General features: G+C 40.1%; 1 protein-coding gene across 1 annotated transcript; it reads left to right on the forward strand.

Moving 5' to 3' along the window:
• Positions 1-1448: 1448 nt before the first annotated feature.
• LOC119718758 (homeobox protein Hox-B5-like) lies at positions 1449-21654 on the forward strand. The gene is made up of 4 exons (XM_038188166.1): positions 1449-1507; positions 2519-2752; positions 8420-9062; positions 19102-21654. Exons 3-4 carry the CDS (start codon positions 8588-8590, stop codon positions 19395-19397), a joined length of 771 nt encoding a protein of 256 aa, XP_038044094.1. The 5' UTR covers positions 1449-1507; positions 2519-2752; positions 8420-8587; the 3' UTR covers positions 19398-21654.
• The last annotated feature ends 258 nt before the right edge of the window (positions 21655-21912 follow it).

Below are 21912 nucleotides of genomic sequence, written 5' to 3' on the forward strand. Positions count from 1 at the left end.
TTTCCCCGGTCAATAGTGCGCGCCATAGCACGTTGTGTACACTTTTCCCGATTAAACGAGTACAACACAAAAGGCTGAATTCTCGCTTGGTGTAACATCCTTTTGACAGCGAATAGGTGTCTTTTGAAGTATCAGGTAAGCGTGCAAATCGACATTTACAATTGTGAATATCCCTATTTCAACGTAATTTATCTATTATGATGATCGGCATTTTGGTAATATATGGTGCTAACTTCAATCCCATACGTCTTTTTCTAAACTGGGGATCTTGGTTTCTATTTTTGCTTTCACGGGAAATGTGATTGCTGAAATCCCTTCTCCCTCTAATTCGCGGTAATTTACGGTGGCGGGGTTTAACATGAAGAGAAGAAACTTAGGTTTGTAAACGACTTTTCAACCAAAAAGTTGTCGCTCGGGACTTGACTTACTTGACTTATGCCGTCCGTGCAGGTAGGAGACCTCGTGATGGCTTCTGCATGGTGATGTTGTGGCAAACTTTCCTGTGCATAGCCAACCTTGCCGCATCAGTTATTCTTGGGATTGATCTTGATCTGCAGTCCTGTGAGATGCAGCCATCGTTTTGGTGGACGGCCTCTGGGTCTATCACCTTTGACATTGCCTTCTAGTGCCATTTTGGATATCTTGTGGGTTGCATTCTTTTAACATGGCCGAAGTACTTCAATATTTTTTTAATGTTGATCTTTCTGATGTGTCTAGGTCCAGGTTGAGTGATTCTCGGGAACATAATGGAAATAGGAAGGCCTCATGGAAAATACATATAAATTTGTTTACCATTGTGATTCCGCATACATTTCGTTTGAACGTAATCACTGCTCAATAAAAAGCACTTTAAGTATTTCAAATTTATCCCGAAGGAAAACAGATATATCAGTTAGATCAAGCCGATGAACATGCGGATGAACCTCCTGCATTATTTGAACTATGCGGATTGGGGTGGCTCTTTAATTTGTACCAAGAGGACACGAAGATTTTAAAACAATTAATGTCAACTGGATTTTTTATCAAACGTACGAAGTGTCGAATGCTGAATAAAATCGGTTTGGCTTGCGTTTAAAGTCCCTTGCCAGGGGAAAAGGCAAATACAAACAAGTTACATCACTGAAAGTTAACTTTTCCGAAGTCAAGATAAAAGCAGAGCTTTTCCGGCATCCCACTGGCAGCAGCCATGCAGTTATATTGTATGCAACGCACCACTTTCCTTAGATCAAAAGTAATTATTGGCAGAACCATGCACAGACTTTAAAATTTCAAATATGTCAAATTCGGGGGGCCGGGGAGTTGCGAAAGGGTGCATTTACATGAAAAAGCAATTTACACATCTAATGAGCTGCTGTTTTTGTACTCCGTGGGGAGAGCTGGGGCTCGACACAGGCCGGCGTGTTTCAGATTCACACTCGCCGATAAATATTTCATTTTAAACAGGAGAGACCGGAATGAAGTGGGCGCGACTCCAAGAGGACTGTCCTAAGCTTTCATGACCGCTTGGGTATAGGATTCGCAATATTAATATTCTGTGTAGAAATAATTTTTTTTCTGAGCCACGAAATTCGCTTGCAAACTGATGGTGACGGATCAGCGAATATAACGATGATACAACGCATAGTGTGAATACAAATTGGATTCTGGAAAGGCGATTTAATGCTAAACTGCACTATATAACCCCATGGGTTATATAGTTTATCATCTGTGGTGGTGGACGCGGAGGTTGGGATGGTGGTGATGGTGGTGGTGATGTATATGATCATGGCCATGATGGTGATATTGGTGAATGGTGATGATTATCATGATGATGCTGGTGATAATGTTGCCGTTAGAAAGGCACCAGTTATTTAGTCGAATTCAAATCACGATACGCACAAAAGTTACCTTAACTTTTTGAATACCGAAAGTCATCCTTTCATATCCAAATAGCCCCATGCGAGTGTTCATTCAATTTTTTTAAAAATTGAAATGGCCCACCACTAAGCCTAGGAATTATCAATATTCACTGCTAATGAAGAACAGGGCCTTTGAACCCGCGAGCGACTGAAAAGGGAGCGGTCGTCACGCGTGGATGACAATCAAACCTTTTGAAAAAATATACAAAAGAAGGCATTTTTTTTAAAAGCTCCGTTTCTTTGTCATCCATTTTTGGCTTTGACAGTGTTTTTTTCCCCTCTCGCGTTTGGCTTGGAGGATTCATATTTCAGGAACCTGGCTTTTGTGACTTTTTGAGGGCTGGTTCGGCTTTTGCCAGCGGTGATGTTGGCAGACATCTTTGTTCCCATCATGCCCTTTTGTCTCACCCCTGACTACTGACTGGTTACGCCAGGAACCCATACGATCATGCGCCCACCTTGCCTGTAGTGTAATCGCTACTACAGCAGCATTGAACCTAGCACAGGGCAGCTCAAACAGCTACAGTAGTAGCCTTTTGAAATGGTGCACACTGTCGAAGCTCCAGATCAGTTATTGTACTCCCTGTTTTTCTCACAATTTTCTCACTTTTCCGAGACAGGACTCACTTTGGTGGAGTCTGGAGTAGCGATTGAACTTTCTCAGTGGATCTAGACTGTAACACGGCAACCTTCCACACCGCTGAAGCACTAGTATGGAGTCGGTCTCCCGACAAGTGGTCCCCTAAGACAACTTCGCTCTGGAACACCCCCGGGCCATAACCAACTTCGGCCTTGCGACCACAGACCCCGGGATCAGACGGCACGGAATCCTCGCTTTCTTGCTCCAACCGAAGGTGAGAATTTATGCTGCTCCTGACACGCCTCGCGTGACGCGTCCAGGCGTGTTTGCACCTCGCCTGGCCATCCTTTAATTAAAAGGCTACGGTGCTGGCGTCCATGGACCACACCGACCAAGGCGGGGGTGACATATTAGGCTTGGCTTACGTGATCTGGGCCGCATATTTTTGGCACACTGATAAGTTTAAGATTGGCTTGATAAACTTGGTCATGCGGCGATGGCATTACCTTTTGTAAGTTTAACAAAATTCTGAGTAATCTTAATACAAATACAGCAAAGGCCTACCCCGAGTCATCAGTTACTCGTACTTGCTATTTGTTAGAGTATTGAAGTCTGCTCTGAAAGTGAAATCACGCTAAACCTCAACTTCTAGATGAAAACACATCACACATTATTCTTAATTATGTATTTATTTATTTTGTAAAGGTGTAGGGAGTAGTAGAACAATTACAAACACTCGGTAAGAATTTCACCTGTTTTGATCAAAAGTACGATTAATCGTGCTGATCTGGAAGTTGCGATAGTCAAAATAATGGATGCCTTCCTCTGAGTGTTTTGTGGTATTGTTTTCCCTTTATTTTTTGTTTTGTTTTGTTTTCATCACGAAATAACACGAAAATTGACAAAGCATGTTTCCAATATATATAATATAATTTGCACATAATTACTGTGTAAGAAATGAGACGCACGTAATTACTGAAATTGGCGACCGGACCCAAGCCACGAAGGCTTAATGAATTTCCACGGAGCTCGGGCACGGTAGGTCGGAGCGTGCGTTAGCAGCCCCCAATTTTCCTCCCCCAACTCGTGTGGAGAATTCAGCCATATAGTAATGAATGACATTATGGATATTCCACAGTCCATAAAGCGCCCAAATGCCGGCCGTCCATCACGATTGCGAGATCTTAAAAGGCAGTAGCGGCGGCCGGCCGGGCCTAATACAACTTGACACACTTCCTGTGTTTAAGGGCCATTATACGCCAAAGTGCCAGTCGTTACGGCTAATAAAGTGCGCTAACATACTCCTCTTTGTAATCAACGGAAAATTATTTAATATAGCACACTCAGAATGAATGGCTTGGAGGCGATACTGGAACTAGGCTCCCCGTCTTGCCATTTATTTCGTTCGGCGGGAGCTTATAAAGTGAAATGAAATCAGCTTGATGGAAAGGCTAGCGGGCGGTTTTTAAGGGGCAAGGGGAAAAGTATCATATTTTAAAGGTCGAGGGCTTTTAGTGTCAGCGTTTTGGTTCCGACCAATTCATTGTGACTCTTTGAAGTGTCCCCCGTGAGGTTAAGTTTTGAGGTATATTTTGATATAGCACGGGAAATGATGCCCGCCCAAAACGCAGAATAACCAAGCTGCATCAGGGAGTGCCCCTAGAAAAGGTTTGCTTTCCTTGCTGCCACCAGTGGTTTTGTTTGTCTTCACGGCTGCATGGGAACAAGTATTTAACTTGGTAAGGTGGGAGAACTGCAGGTAGTATATGGTTGCATCAGAAATGTCAGGCCCATAATCGATACATTGTTTGATAATTTCACTTTCCGATTTTAAAATCCATTTCAGTTTTTGATACAGTTGATTATCTCACCTACCGAGTAAAAAAGAGCGAATTTACCTCAGCGAAAATCCAAACTTGTTACTCCTTCTTATGTTGCTAAACGAGGCAAGCACAAGTCCGTACCGCAAGTAGAAAATTACGAAAGTGGATCATACTCTTATATTTTTTTACCAGCAGACATTTTCCCCAGTTGTGTGGGTTTTACAACTTGTTGTTTGTGCAACTGTTCACCAATTTCGAGAAAAGTTTGCAGCATATTTTAATAATCCCATGACCCGTACTTGAGTGTGATTTCTCGTGGGATGATCAGAAGGGGGCGCCCATTGGGGCTCATTTGCCTAAACGTGTAATAAGTCATGTTGTCTCTCTGACATGGATTGAAGGCAATTTTAGGTAAAACACCTCAACATTTCACACTACTACTCCTTTTCCGTTGCACTAGGCCTACATCTCTTGTACAATAATTCTAAAGTTGAAGAAAGAAATTGACTGAAGCGGGGTTTGAATCTGCGACCCCCGGATTGCCATTCCGTTGCTGTACCAACTCAGCTATCCAGCACTATGTTGGCGGTTCCCCGTTTTGTTGTCAACCAATCAAATCAAATCAAATCAAATCAATTTGTGATATGTGTAAATGCCTTTTTTTATTAGAACACCCCTGTCCATTTTTTTAAACAGAAATGTTCAATAGTTATAAGTAGAAATATGCATTGAAGAGCATCCTCATTTCGTCATTACGTGCATAGATTCAATGTTATATTTGATTACGTAGAGCTACATTTTGAGGTCGTCATTAAAACCTCGCACACGAAACTTGTAGGCTGGAATGTTGAATCATGATGATATTTAATTCTCTCTCCCGATTCCCCATTATCAAGCCACCATTTTGCGTTAATAACGGGCCTCAGTGCATGGAACCTGGGCACATGCGTTATAGCAATATCTAATGGTGCGGTGTCAACCGCGTCAGACCGTACCGTGCCGCCTCTGGAAGGCCGTATCGTACGGCGGGCCCAACGGGTGAAAACCCCACCTACCTGCTGCCCGTCTGTCTCGTGACTCGAGCAGGCCAATTACTCAGAGGCGTAACAGTAACACTGTCGCTTCTGGCGCCTTGTCGAGTTGTATAAGCTCCGGGGTAAGTCATTTGATAAGCAAAGCATTGGCTTTTCATTGTAGCCTTAAGAAGGAAATATTCACATTGGAGCATTTTTCTTCTTAATCGTTGTCCTTGATTCGGGAATTAAGGTTGTACTTGCATGTTCGAACAAATGGAGGGTTTAATTTGTTGATGAACATTGTTGTTTCCAAGCCAACTGGGAATAACGTGATCGTTAAAGATGATAACAACAACAATAAAGGCTGAGGTTTGTTCTTTCTACAGAAACCTAAAAAAAAGTTTTTAGATGCTTCCTGCAGTCATCCTTAACAATATTTCCTGAAAAATTGTGTGTATTTTTATTCAAATGATTAATAAATCAAATATGCGTTTGCCGTAATATCTTAAACCGTTCGCCTACATAAATCGCGCCGGCCTTGACATAGATATAATGAACTTACACACGTATTTTTGATTGATATCTTTGTTAGCGATTTCGCAATCAAGCTGACCGTTCTCGCTAATGAAGGAATCGATAAATTAATGTGGAAACAACGTTATTTTTTAATGTAAATGACATGGATTGTGGGGTCGATGCATCTTATAACGCATGTAATCAAATCAAAACAAACATCCTCTTTTTCTTCCAAAAGTGCATGAGAGTTGAGAGGGATCGCACGCGAGGGACAGTGTTCACAGCGAATAGAACAACATATCGCAGACCGGTGATTTTTCACAAGTCACTGGGTCCTGATTGTCCCGAACCGATAGGAGTGTACTTGATGGTCATCATGACGCTGATTGCAGAATATCCCTGTCATGATTACCATGTCATTAGGCACACATGGTCTATACGGGTCAGATCGGCAATAATGTGGAAAAGAGACGCAATAATGACTATGAATATGCCTATTATTTCAAAGAACGATGTTAATATCGAGGGAAATGTTGAGGCTTGTGAATGGGTTTACTAAAAATGAAATTCCAGCTATTACAGTAAAGTTGCATTGTTTATGGACCTTCCGTTTATGGAAACATTTTTTCTCTCTAATAAACTTATCTAGCCTTGGGGTGAAGGAATTCGTGTTTATCACTTTTTCACGCCCGAAACGTCAGGTTACCAAACCGGTTCTTTTCAAAACCACACAAAGTCGCAACAGAAATATATCTACATGGTGCTACCACAAACCTAAATTGACTTTCGACCATACAATCTATCAAGTCTTAACTATTATTGATGTTATAAAAATTTGTTTAGTTTTGTTATTTAAGAAAGGTAATCACATATCTTTAAATTGTAAGTAAATGTTTGAAAAATGGAATTATTGTTGTATCCGAAGATTAAAATTTTGTTAGTCAATATTATTTGCACGAAGGGTTAAAGTTGCGTTTATATTTACGCACCTAATTATAATTACAACGTGGAGGGAAAACCGCAAATATAACTGCATTTAATGAAATAAATTGACAGAAATGGTGCAATTTTAGAATAAGCGCCTACTGGCCAATCATGCAGAAGTAAGGTTTCTTATTCTCTTTGCTTGTCATGTAGCAAGGCTCAGTATAATGCCGTGCGATCGTGGTCATGACACACGTGTTCCTCCACCCAACAAGACAGTCATGATAATGGTTAAATCGATACCCAAAAGAAAGAGACGGATTTACGTGGAAGACTGCACACGAAATTCATGCAATAAAATTAATGTACTCATTAGCATTGATGAACATAAATAAATAAGCGTGTCGAAACACAACACTTCATGACAGTATATGCGATGTAAGCAACGTTGTTTCATTGCGCGTGTTGCGGAAACCAGTAATCGGTTTAAGCCAACCTGTGTCGCTGGCCTACCAAAATACAGTCCCCGTATAAAAAGCACCGCTGGCCCGTAACAAATGGCTCCATCGAAGGTACCAAGTCGGTGGAACGGAACCGACGCTTTTGTCCCCGGGCCGAAAGATGCACCCTCTCCCTCCGGCGGTCGCGTTGAGAACGACTTTTTTTTTTTTTTTTTTAGCCAATCCACGGACTGTTGCGTCTGAGACATAGATGCTGTCGTTGGGTTCTCTTTTCCCCCACCTCCTCTTATCTCTCTGGGCCTTTTCAGATATTGTTCTTGGCTGGGGGAATTTCAAGGCTGCCGTGGTGTTTTGTTCATTTGAATAAATGATCAAAAAATCTGTGAGGCATACGGGCCCAGGCAGCGCAGCGCATGGCCAGGCGGCCGGCCGGTCGCGGCAGACGTCCGCGTCGGTCATGCTCCAGCGACTTGGTATTATAGTGTGTTCAGAATAATTACACCATTACTAACAATATCGTGTTCTGTAATGAGCACGTGTGTAGAGAAAACAAATGTTCATCTTTAAATGCTTGTTTCCAACTGTTTCGTTCTCTTCAAGTGGTTTGTTTTGCGTATAATATAAGGTATTGCGACTGTGATACTATGCTTTGTTTGGGCATTTTGTTCATTTTGTTAGCTGTTACATCGATGTAGTGTTTCATTGGGTTATGCAGCACGATCAGTATGTAATTCGGAAAGTGTAATACAGTGCGCCCAGATCACGCTAACTTTGGTGTATCTCCCTTTTGTTTACTATTCAAACCTTCCAACTTAATCACATGTCAATTATCATAATTCAGTTCCCTTTGGAAATCTAAGGTTCGTCCAATTCGTCACGCGCGAAGCGGAGCATTTTGATTGGTCCATTATGTAGCGTAGTCATGGAGGCGAATTGAGTAGAATATAGGGCTGTTTTAATACTGTTTATGTGACACAGGGCTACTCTTCTCTCATGTATAGGTGACTGCACGCTTCATAGTTCATGGCCTGTTATTTATGAGCACAATTTTTAATATGACAACTCTATTCACTGCGCTTTGTGACCCTGGACAATAGGCCTATCTCATTGATCAGCTTTTAGGTGAAGGGGAAAACCGATAGTTCTGAGCGATTGGCTAGTTTGAATCACGTGGTATTTCTCTTTTTTCCCTATTTGGTAGCCAGTATTGACCTGAGAGAAGGCAGGCCGTGCCAAACTCTATTCATCATTCGGAGTTGCAGCACTGCTGACTCGGCGGGACAGCTAGACAGCCGCTTATACTACACAGCTAGGGCAATAAAATCCTAAGGGTCACAAATCAACGGTCCTAAGCCCAGATACAAGACAAATGAGCTCATACTTCACACACTCGTTGTCGACGGCCGATTTCCACCATGGGTCGGATTACCCATCGGCTGCGGCGGTGCAGGGCTACTCCCGACAGGCCCCCCACTACCCGGCCAACAGCACGCCCGTTAACTACAGTTACAACAGCTACGGGGCGTCGCAATTGGAGGGTAGTTTCTACCACATGGACCGGACCCCGTCCATGGAGCCCACTGTCCCGTTGACGCACCCGCAAAGTTCGCCCGTGTCCGGCGTGACTGCCACCACCACCTCGGCAGCGTACAACCGGTGCCAGAGCCAGCACCAGACGGGGTCTAGCGGGGCGGCGGCGGCCGCTGCTGCCGCTGCTTGCATTAAGATGACCGGTCAGAATATGAGTGGGGACTGTGCCAAGTCAGCGATGAAAGGAGCTCAGACAGCCCGCCAACCCGAGCAGATATACCCATGGATGAGGAGAATTCATTCCAACACGGCAGGTGAGTCAAAACAAAGTAACCCTTTTAATAATTGCTCCAAAACTGGCCACATGAGATCAATCAATATTTTTATGTGGGTCCGACATCAATTTGTTAATAACTCGCCATTTAATTTTTAAAGGTAATGTACACCATTTACCATGTTTGCAAAATGTATTTCATGTCGACTCAAGGAACAACAATATAATTAATAAATATAAAGCTGGTTATTTAAACAAATAACTAACCTGTTGAAATTTCAGCTCAGTAGATATATTTTTTTTGTAAAAAACCGTAAAAATCATCGTTATTTTTTTCTTAACGAAAAGCAATTGTGCAACAAAAGACCGCCCTTCCAAAATATTCACAAATAGTAATACGTTTTGACTTGCACCCTTTTGTGGTATGACTCGGGAAAATAATTCTCATTCATTATGTAACCTATTGAAACTAAACTAAATTTGGTCTTTTTTCGCGATGGTTTGGTCCAAAACATCGCGAAAAAATTATGGTAAATCCTCTTTTCTTGAAAATGACAGCATACTAGGCGCAACGAATTCAGAGAATGCTTGATCCTATAATTAACAAACAATCAAGTAGAATATTCATAATATTTTTCACAATTTGTTTTTGAATTTGTTCAAAGGTTGTCCATTACCTTAACGTTATTAAAAGTTATCTGAATCAAAGTTGAAAAGTTGGTGTAACTTAATTCCGTATGTTCTCAGCACTAACCCCCCCCCCCCAAAAAAAAAACCCACTCATTTTGCTCGTTTTAACGGACTTTTCTTTTCAACAGAAAGTATGAATTGCAGGGCCTCCGTGAAATATACATTTTTAGATTTGTATTTAATATTTCATCAGACCGTCAGCTGACAGCTGCTGAAATACACTGTACACGCGACATGGCGGGGCCACATTGAAATGCTTTATGCATCAGAACTGTTCAGCTCATTCTCGCCCATCCATCCTCATTTCAAATTACAACTGAATCCCTGTAAAACATTCATTATTATTCATTCCACCCCTCTTCCCTGCAATAGCCCGAGCAAGACTGCTCTGAATTTTGTAGAACAACATTGACCTCCAAGAATTAACTGTCGAAATGATGAAACTCTACGCCATGTTATTTGAACCTCCCCCCCCCAAAAAAAGTGTGCCATCAAGTGTAAAATTACGCAGACTGAATGATTTGATCCGATGTATTTCACTTCAAATTATAGTGTCTGTTTTCAGTGAATTACGGATTTGATGCAAAATGGCTCTGCACTATGACTGACATTTTGATAGCCTGTCATGTATAATTAAACATCAAATTCAGGGTTTTCTGTTCACCCAGTTTGGTTCGCAATTTGTACTTTGAAGCAGCATTGACAACACATGGCATAGCTGTGATTTTGTTTTTATCAATTTCAAATTGGTACTTTTCTGAAACAACTGGCTGACTTTAAAATGCCAAATATACATTTGCAGCAGATCATTACTTCAACCCAGGTGTCAATGTAAACATTTCTTGAGGGGCTTCTTTTCATTCGGAGCATCGCGCATTGTCGCGAAAAAAACAAAACATGCCAATTGAATCATCAATACTAATATTACAAAATAAATACCGATACTTACAAACAAATGGGAACAACTGAAGCTGCACGTTCATGACTTCTGCCGTAAGATTTAAAATGTATGAACAGTTGCGGAATGCATCGTGAATGCAACATCAGTGGCCCTTAAGTTGGGCAACGGGCAGTAAGTTAATTTAGTTTGGAAAGGTTGTGGGATAACTCCTGTTACATGTATACGGCCCTCGGCCTTTTACGTCAACATGTCTTTCAGCTGGTTTCAAATTTACATCAAAGCTGTAGACACACTGAAACCGCCGTACCTTTTTTGCACACGAGAAACCTTCCATGGGTTTTGCTCAACGTAAAAAAATATCTAAACTAAAATGTTCCATATTTCTATTGAATATCATAACAATGGTTAATGGAAATCAGCAGCGATGTTTACAAAAGATCGCGGTTCATCCCCGAGGGCCTTGTGTATTTTTTCACAGAATGGATCACGCGAAGCGTATCGGAATCCATTGATGAAAAGCATACATACGGTTGTGCGAGAACTACGCGGTAGAAATGGCTGCGCGCGATCCAGGCAACCTTTTCTAAAGACAACCAGTATCAACGGATTGATATGCAAGTCTACCAGTGTGAATTACTGGCTAATTACCTCCGGATTTCCAACCAAATGTCTACCTCCATCATTTTAATTCCAGGGATAACCTGGGCCAATCTGAGCGCACAATACTGACTAACGATCAACTGAGGAGGTCAACTGTGACCGTATACACTTTGATGCGACTACGGCGCGTCACAGCGTGCCAAATCGTACATGCATGTACGAGTGTTCATTGCATAATGTATACACACATTGAGTATATACACAGCCTACTGCATTCACTATTTACATGTTAAGAGAAATGCCAGTTGGTATTGGTGTTTGAATCCACATTTCACAACAATATCGTGAAATAAATCAACAAAAACAGACCAAAAACCCCGCAAAATCATACTTTAAAGATGCACTTTGCACCCCATGTCGTTTTGATGAATACATGCAGTTGTGTCAAAATATTTATCAAATGAAGTTACTATTTGACAGCCAAAAAGCCTGAAATTGAGAAAAAAAAAACATTTTAAAAGGAAAATATAACCAGAAAAACTTTAACGATCAGGATCTAATCTCTGTTAAACTAAATCACATACATTTGAATAACAGTTTTCAGATTGAGATTATCAACATGGATAATATAGCAGATATCATGCCAAAACAGAATGTTATTCATTATTGTCATTGATAACGAAAACAACATAAACCAGCAGGGCTCGTATAATTTGTATGGACATCGTTATCATCATCAACAACAATAGAAGCAATCAAGATGTAGCAGTAGGCCTCATATTGGCAAAAGCTATTCCTTTGACAAAAAGACAATACTTTTTTGTCCCATTCATCCTTTTGTAACTACAAGGAAGTTTTGGCCGAGCACAGACCCTCCAAAAATGAAGACACAGACACATTTTGATTCAAAATAACTTGAAATTAATTGTGACTCTATTTACAATGGATTCATCCAAGCACATTCGTTGACATCACAGGTGCAGTGCTACCTTTGACCCCGCATCGCTACAAATGGCTGCACATTTGCATCTACATAATAAGGCAAATTGCTTGAGGCCAGATGTGCCCCCTGATGAGTCCTCCTGTTTGACATTGAACTCCATAAGTAATTTTTATCAAAACAGTAAATTAAATTTTATCAAAACTGTCAAGCAAATCCAAACTAGCCTCCCCGCATGCATATTCTTGCAACACATAATCGCAAAGGTTGGTTTTGAATCAACAACCAAAGTTGATAAGTCAGAAAGAAATCATAATATTATTATAGATCTATTCAGATTCCAAGTTTGATCTTTTTAAAAACAATCACGGGTGTTTAGATCCGTATTATATCGAATTCTTGATAGATTATTCCCTTTTGTCCCGGAATCGTTTAGTATCACAAGTATTATATCGGACAATTTATTTGTTGCATTGAAAACAGTGTGAAACATTGGATTTATTATGAATCACCTAATATTTAGTCTACCAAATTGGACCAGTCGGACGAGAACAACTTTCGTGGTTTACATTAAACAATTGTGTTTACAGTTGCAGAGATTGCTCAAAGTTATTGTCTTGAGATTGAAATTCCCTTTGCAGTTTTGCACCGAGAAATAAAATGCCACCCGTTCTGACATGAATGCCAACCCTCCAGTCGAATCAGGGTTATAAATGACTTACAATCGTCTGCTTAATTACTGAGTTCGTTAAAAAGTAAACGGTCGTGTGGCACGGATAATCTGTCGTAAGACGAGATAACGCATACAGTCTGCACGGTGCTGGTGCATATGTGACAAATCAAGCGGGCCGTGAGGCGAAGGTCAGCGGGTCGCGCACGGGGTAAGGAGGAACACAGGCCTGGTGAGACTTTTGGGGGCCACGGAATCAGGCTTGCGGAAACAGCAGAACACTTTTATGACCTCTCCGTGCGACGCTGATCCAATTTTCGGGAACTTTCTCTTACCGGGTCGTGTATATCAGCCTCCAGGGGAAAGATAACCCGCACCGACTAACACTCTGCATATGTGCCTTGCATTACGATAATCTTGCGTTTGAAAATGACGTGTGGTCACATGGTAAGCATACGGAAACAGAAACCATGATTTGCTCTGATTTGTCCAAGTGATACAGCCATTCATGCATGCAGTGGATTGGTTCGTAATCTGGCTTTTAATTGCACGAACAGCTGGTGCGGGTATTCAGGTGCTTTTGTTTCCATGAAACGTTTGTATTTAATTATTGTTTCGCATTTTAACGTTGGTAATGGAGAGATTTTGTTTTTGATTTACGATATGTTTGCTTGACGAAATTTTGATGACTGTATAGTATAGCGAGTGTAAAATTAGGGCCGTATGTTTTTCTTTCAAACACACAACGATTTTCCCGAATTCAGTATACAAGATCTAAAATGCATGCCCAATTGAGCATTTGTGATTGTTTTGTTCAACTTTGCAGAATATCAACATCCCATCACCTTCCCAAAAAGACCAAGTTTCAGTGGAAATATTTAAACCTTTTGAAAGTTGGTGTTTTGTTTTGTTTTGTTTTTGTACAAAAGAGAAAGGATATAGTGAAACAACGTCATTTACATCCGCCCAAATACAACGAGGTTGCTCACTTTAAATTTCGAAACTTAGTTCATGACGTGCGTCATTTTTTTTGATGAAATGTGAATGAGTTATTATTCAGTTTGGTTATTCGGATACTAAAAGGCCGGGTACATTAGATCATTGGTTTTGTTGTGCATTTTTGTTGTGCACATTGCTAATCAACTATAATCTGTTGAATTTTGCAGTTCAATGCATACTGTACATACCCTATTGAGGAAACAGAGGAAACATGCATATTTTATTTTTTTTGTTGGGGTGGGGGTGTCTTTTAACTGGATTCAGTTGCTAACGCACGTTAAATAGCGTGCCCTCGGGCACCATGGTTTTAATAATAATAATATAGTAATATGGTTTTGCTCTTCATCGACGTATAAACACTGTATCAGTGTGCACATGTGTTTAATACCCTCAAGAAAAAAGGAGAAAAAATCACTCGGTGGTACAGTTGTACTCAAACCGCTTAACAAAAAGATTGATCCTATCATCGTAAGTGTCTTTAAAACTTCCATGGAAAAATAATTTTAATCATCTGCAAGATCACCTGTGCGAAACCACTTGAAGTATAAGTTAGTTCAATCCCTAGAGCCTGCGTGTCTTCAACCCATTCGACGTTGAGTAAAGTGTTGATTGCAACCTCCGTGTGACAGAAACCGATGGCGTAAAAAGCACACGTGTCTCTGGTGGATGCAGACGATGCTTTACACCGGATAGCTAAAGTGACGCCATTGTGCCCTGAGAATTATGCTGTTCCGGCTTGGTTACTGTTGAAACTCATGCACAGTCGTGATTACGAGCCAGACAATGCATGTTGTCATCATTCAGTGACTGTCGCTTTTTTCCAATCTGGTATTAAGCCTAATGAATGCGAGTCTACAACTTTTGATATATATATATTTTTGTTTGTTCAATTTTCTTCCGGCCTTTGGTTTCCACCGCATCGGCAGTGAGTGTTGATTCTTTGTTTCCAATATCTGGCGCTCCACCGTACAAGTGCAACCACACATTTGGGATAATTTCGTCAAATTTCGGCAAAGAAAACTGTTTATTTGGCTTACACCTCTCGCAATTTGGACGGGGCTGTGTGCGGGCGCCGCGGTGTGTTGTTCCTGGCGGCCGTTGGCTCATGATTAAAGTCGAACGTTCCCGGGCCGCAAGCGAGACATTGTGACTCCAATTACATGTGTGTTCATCAATAAATAAACTCGTTCGTCACTGCTGTCAAGCAAACGTTGATTGCATCGTACTTTTTTTTTATTTTCCTTACTCCATAATCTCCTTTTTTTCTTAATGTTCACATCAGGTTTTTTCCCCCTCAGTCCTGGGTACACCTTGGCCCGATGCAAATGTTGGTTTCATCACATGCAGTGTATGCGCTGTGAAGTGATGAAAATATGCAAAGTTTCGGGGTCTTTGCCCTGAAGCCTTGCGGAAACTGTCACTGGCGAAATGAATTTTTAATGTTTAGAAGTTCTCCATGTTAGTATGAAATCGACATGCCATTGCCCCATCAGACAAATAAAAACATTACATCACATTCAGTATCTGAATTCATTATCTGAATTCAAATCTAATGAATTGTTAACGATTTTACCAATTGATTTTTTTCTCTCTAAAAAGGGAGACGTTAACAGTCTTGATAAAAGCACCTTTTTTAAAGCGTCTCAGAACCTGCCTTAAATTATGAATATGATGTTTTCCCGTAAAGTAAAAGAAGCCGCTTCTCGTACGTGTATCGGTTAATTCCCCGTTGCAAGCCATGCATTGCTCCGCGTGCTCTCATCTCGATAAATTTACGATTCACGCGTAAAACGTTGATTGCCGTTAACCTATTGATGGGGGCAAAATGAACTACGTGAGTATGGTTGATAATAAACACATCGGTACGTGTCAGTGTAAAGTGGCAGACAAGAATTATACAAAAATTCCTTAAATAAATTCAAATAAAAAACATTGCACGTTCTCTTAACTAAATAAAAAAAAAGGATCATTGAACATGATTAAAGTATCTTTTGTATAGCACGTTCAATTAAAAGTGGAAATAGAAGAAAGCTTTCTCCCCCTTAAATTCACAAGCTTAATCGAGTTAATCAACTCTTCAAATGCATGAGTACGATCAGTGCTGAAGCAGTGTAGAAAGTGAATAATGTCTTCAAATTATAATCTTATCATTCAGCCCAGAACAGGGATTAAATTTCAGCCTTCTTACTATTAAAAGCGTAAATTATAAACAGCGCTAATTAGTTTTGGATGGTGTCCAAATAAATTTTTGATTTTTTTTTTTTTTTTTTAGATTCTTCCCGATGACTCCTCCCTAGTGCGCAGAAAAATTGTTTGCCGCGAATATCTCAAATTTTCAAACCAATAATTTAGATCAACTGTTCTCGCATGAATTCTCGATCTGCAAAATCAAGTTGCATAAATCATAAGCTCGCGCAAAATCGTAAAAACCGCATTCCGATTCAAAATTTTCCTAACATGCCTAATCCGTGGAATCAGAAATATAAACTAATTTTTCCCTTGTATTTCATTTTTCAGGCTTTAATATATATTAAAATCGGTTGATTCCTTGGCTTTATCGTGTAAGAAATTCTAGTTTATTAACCAAAAATTGACATTTTTCTGTCACCTTTAAAAAATAAAATAAAGACTCATTTCCGTTTGCAGATCACTCTCCTTGGATGAAAAGGTTGAAAGAATTGTTGTTGGTCTCAAAGAAACTGTTTGACACCTTTCTTAAAATGTTCATCCTCCCATATCAAAGATATGGCCCTGAGTGCAATACAGTGCTTGATTTTTCTTTTGCATGTGTCATGGTTAATTTGGCCCAGCATGTGCCTGCTGTTACACGGGGGTCTTGCATTGCGTGAGGGAGCCTGCGGTCTTCAAGTGAGCGGAACACCGATTTCCTATTTTCGCGAGTATGGCGTCCTTCTCCACGCGTACACTCCGTCTTGTCCTGGCATTTACGAGCCGTTGCTTGCTGTTGGCAACCCTCACCGGAACCCCACTGGATCTTTTAGGGTCTTAAGTCGGGGATTTGATCCCAATATATGACAAATAAGTAAATCCTCGAAGTAATGATTCAAAACTCAACTATATGCGAATCGCTTTTACTGTACGATTGGAGACCGGTCTTGAAACAGTTAACTGTTAGCCTGTAGCGGGGACGCGTGGGCTAAGAAGTTGAATATGACTTCTAAATTATGCGTTTGTAATTGTTGAGGATCGTCTCCTTCCCCCCCCCCCAAAAAAAAATACACAAAACACGGTCTCCTCCGGCAAATAACACTATCTTAAGCTAATTTTTCACCATTAAAAATGTTGAAAACTCGAAAGGGTGTGAAACCACAGCCATTATTACTTCATACATCAAAGTAGATCATGCGTGGAATGAGCGCTCCACTACGTAACAAATTTTCGTCAGTTTTGTGTTGTCCAGGAATACAGGTACCTTGTAAGATTTACTGTTCCAATTATCGAGAAATGCCGTTTTAAAGGGGGATTAATCCGTCAATATAGCTCAATAGGATTTGGAATACAACTTGAATTTAAAGGTACGTATAGGATCATTTGGTTCTTGTGCTTTTTTTTTACATTTGAAGAAACGAAACTGTTCAAAATCTTAAGGAGCGGGGTGCATAACAACTAACCTGGAAGTTATAGCTCAGTGGCAAATACACATTTTGAGAAAATTTGAAACCATTTTCACACTTTTTTTCGGGTTTCGTAACTGGATTCCGCGGGCACTTAAAAAAAACACCTTAAAATATTGTGTTCTTCCGAATGTTACCATTTCAGACGGAATGATTTCGCAGGGTTTTTGGTACCATCTCTATCTTCACTTTGAGAAAGCTTTTTCTCCTTTTATCGGCTTGTTCGTTTCCGCGTTTTTACCAATATTCCTATGTGCCTTTAAGTTCAATTTGAGTTCCCCCGGGACATGATGTCGTTTAGAGCTTTGGAATGACTCCCCCAATATGCCCATCTTGCGAAAGAGGCCATTAATGTCACAAGGCTATCATAATGGTATACTGTTATCTAGAGGCGCATTATTTTGAATGGTTCAACTTCACTGGTGGTTGACTTGATCATTCTTCACATCAATAAAACCACGTTTTGTAATGGAGTTTATTAGAAGTTGATAACATCCGACGTTCGGTTTCTGAGTGGTAAGAATTATCACAACAGAACATGACATTTTCCGGAGTCGATTGTTTGAACTCGGGAAAAGTACTTTTCCCGGTTTCATTCTTTATAATGCTCACAAGATACAAACGTGATACTATGATTTGTATGAATAGTTTATTCACTGAAGGCAACGTAAAGTCTGACTAGAGCACTGATGATTGGCCTTTGTGTTGAGTCTAATCCTCTTCCATTGATATATAGACATGTGCAGGAAATATCAAATATGGCTTCTAGTGCTGATGTGGTGTTACTTGGTCACACGACAGCACTATAATACACACTGATTTATCATCTATAATTTGTATGCGATGCATGTGCCATGTGGATACGCCTATTGATGTAACAACATTAGTGCATTGCCCTGCTCTATGTCAGTCACGTTATTTTTTGTGGAAGCCATATCGTCGTCCATTTCAGTAATATTAGGGATGGCTGGAATGCATCTTCTTCCGCTAACAAAAAGAGCTTTGTGCTTCGTGCTTCTGTGTGTTACCTACCATTTGCGATAATTAACAATTCTACTGCAAATGACCCAGTGATCTGTTGGATGCCATCCTAGCATGGAAACACTACGGGACAGGTTTTATCACAGTCATTTCTCCTGATTGTTGTTCTTAGCCCGCCTAATTTTGAACCTGACAGCCGCATTATCATCGCATATAATCACAGAGTTCAGATCAGTCATAAAAAAAACATGTATATTGTATCATTACTTTGACCTGTCATTGTAAAAGAAGATGAAAATGTTAACCCATGTTAGAGCTTAATCAATGTTGCATGTGTTTCAGTATAGGTTAAAAGAATGTGGTCATTATCAATGGTAATGAAGATGTTGTTCTATTTTTTTTCTTCACTTGTTTGTTTCTTTGGAAAACGGTAATTTCAAATGTACATTTTGTATGATTATTCATTTCCGGCCTTAAATGAGGAAACGGGACAATGCGCATGCTCAGTGATCAACGATGTTGATTTGAGTGAAGAAAACAAATGATACCGTCAGGGAGTCATGATATACCTCTGATAACATTCATTGTTTGGTTCGTGGATTATTTCAGGTCGTTAATTTGAAAAATCATTTTGATTTCGCTCTTGCATTTCCTGTTTTTCAGTGAGCCAAACGAACGGCCTAGAGCCCAGCAAACGCTCACGGACGGCGTATACGCGTTACCAGACCCTGGAACTGGAGAAAGAATTCCATTTCAACCGGTACCTGACGCGGAGACGGCGCATCGAGATCGCCCACGCGCTGGGGCTGACGGAGCGACAGATCAAGATCTGGTTCCAGAACCGCCGCATGAAGTGGAAAAAGGAGCACAATGTCAAGAGTATCTCGCAGTTGATGAGCCAAGAGGCAGCGGCCGCCGCTGCCGCCGCCGCTGCGGCCGACCACCAGTCCATGCGCTGACTCGTTTAAACCGAAATCTCACGGAAGATTGTTTACGGTCCTGATGAGGACTCCGGCGGGAGAGAGACATTTGACACGCCGTGTGCTCTCCCTCCAAGACTTGCCTCCGGACCGCTGTTGTAGATGGGACCTCGTACTTTTATTTACATGTCCGATACGGGCACTGATCTAATGACTTACAATCCTGTGTGGGATTGGACCAAACAAAAATGCCTGAGGCTTGAAAGAAACAGTGAGCTAAGTGTGTTGTTTGTTTATAACATGTCATTGTCGTTCCTGTCTTGTATCTTCCTTGCAAAAGACAGGCTAGAAAACAGGCTCTATACAATTTGTTTTAAAGCGCTGTGAATATGATGCCTTTAGGCCTATGCTCTTTTTTTTTGGTCGTTTATTTATTAGTCGCTGTACGAACCTGCTATACCTCTGGACCTTACTTGGTCCTCACCAACGAGTGCGCATGTCCACACGCAGTGTACCCCCTATTTTCTATTTTATTTTTGATGCATTTTGTTGTTTTGTGCAATACCATTCGCCAAAGATGACAAAAATAGTGAAACGACATTCAACTATAACAAATTGTCCGCTCACTATCGACCTGAAAAAAGGGTATAGTTTGAGAAATATTCTCAAATATTACAATGTGTTTGATAGAACGGGAAATAAGATGAAGACTATGGCCTGTAACTTGTTTCACTGGTATGTGATTTTCTGTTGTTGCTTTGTTTGCTGACGTGATTGTGTGTATGTTTTTTTCTCCACATCGGATACTTCCCAAGCTTGCTCAATAGCCAATAATCACCGGCATCCATTTTTCTGAAAATATTTCAATATTTCTGTCATCCCTTCGCAGACCAAACAATAAAGATTACTGTTCCCACGAATTGCTGGTTTTAGCTGCTTAACATGGCTATTATAATGTTTCTCTATTATACTCTAGATGAGTGATCAGAGTTTATTTTTAATAGTGTAAACGATTTATTAGTTATCTCTTTATACTTGTTGCGGGAAAGTTCAGCATTGAGTTTGTTGGTTTTGCGAATCGAATGATAAACTGCTCAATGAGTGTATCATGAATGGTAGTTATCAAAAACACAGTATCGTTTGTCCTTAATCTCAGTTATAATTTGGGAAAGGGTGAGGCATCTTTCCCCATTTCCAATGATATGGTCAAACGGACTTTCATAATGTTGTGATATTGGAAATTGTAGGCCTACTATTTCAATCTATCATGTACTTATTTTGCCCGAAACCCAAATATAGCGCAGGAATAAAAAAATGTTAAAACTCGTTTCTGTTAGTGAACCTGCAAAACCCATAACGGCTTAAAAGGAAGAAACAAAACAAAACAAAACAACGAATAAAGGTCTTTGTTTCTTTGTTTCCGCTCAAGCATAATGCAATAACTTGTGTGTTTCGAATTGTCACTTGAGTTGGTCAAAGTACCAAATGTATATCCCTGCAGATTGATTAAGACTAAACGAATCCTTCGCGTGTCTAATGATCAGATGGTTTCAGTCACTTTTCGCTAAATTTGTTAATAATTATTTTAGTAACAACACGCATCCACACTTTGTTGGCAAATCTCCTTGATCAGATCAATGGGTCCGAAACGATTACGTTCTAAACCATGAAGGACTCGGGTTGAAATTGAATTCCCTAACATCAAAGTAATAATTTACCAATTGGTTATTGATTAGGTACGCTAATAACGTACTATAACAAAGGTATTCGTTCACTATAATTGTATTCGTTCTCAACGTCGGATGTCGTGGGTGTAATTCTCAAGAATATAAGGCTGAAATAACCGACTAGTTTCCTATACATTCTTGTAAATTATTTTGATCAGTTGTGCGGTCAAAAACTGTGTGTTGTGTCATTTCTAATATCTTATGGACGTTGCATTGATTCACAAGTGAACTCTGAATGAAAAAAAAGAAAGTTTGTTTGATCCTGCATTTTAGGATCACGCTGTATCTGTCCCGTTTTGTAAAATATACTGCCAAGGAAGATAAAAAAAATATCTTGGAAATTTTCCTCACATTTTGATTGAGCTCTATCTTAGGCAGACTTGCAGTCTCACCGTGTGTTGGACATTAACGTTAAGGACGGGACACTATCATGTAAATATTTGAAATCACTTTATATTACCATGTTATGTAATTATTGGTATAGTTTCCATTAGGTCGTGTCTATATAGAATCATTTTTTTCGTATGTAAATTCACTTCAGTAAAATTAAACTTTGTCAGCATAAAGTCGTTTCGAATCTCTCATTTTCCCCATTATTTCACATTTTGTAGTATTTTCCACTGAACATGAAATGTGTGTGTCTTGTGGCTCTCGTTCTTATCGGAGTATACAGGGCGAGTAAAATATGAGTAAAAAAAGGAAACCCATTTGGTGCCCGCTATTTTTATTATTAAAAAAAAATAGTTCTGCATGTAGCGCTTTCCATATCTAGAATATGAATGCCCAATTAATAAGCTTTAATTTAGTGAAATAATCATTCAAATCGC

Source organism: Patiria miniata, unplaced genomic scaffold (assembly GCF_015706575.1).
Source record: "Patiria miniata isolate m_02_andy unplaced genomic scaffold, ASM1570657v1 HiC_scaffold_7, whole genome shotgun sequence".
Lineage (NCBI taxonomy): Eukaryota > Metazoa > Echinodermata > Asteroidea > Valvatida > Asterinidae > Patiria > Patiria miniata.

Coding starts and splice junctions, on each gene's coding strand:
- LOC119718758 (XM_038188166.1), top strand. CDS start 8,588: ATGAGCTCATACTTCACACACTCGTTGTCGACGGCCGATTTCCACCAT. Junction 9,063..19,101: donor AATTCATTCCAACACGGCAG/GTGAGTCAAAAC, acceptor CCTGTTTTTCAG/TGAGCCAAACGAACGGCCTA.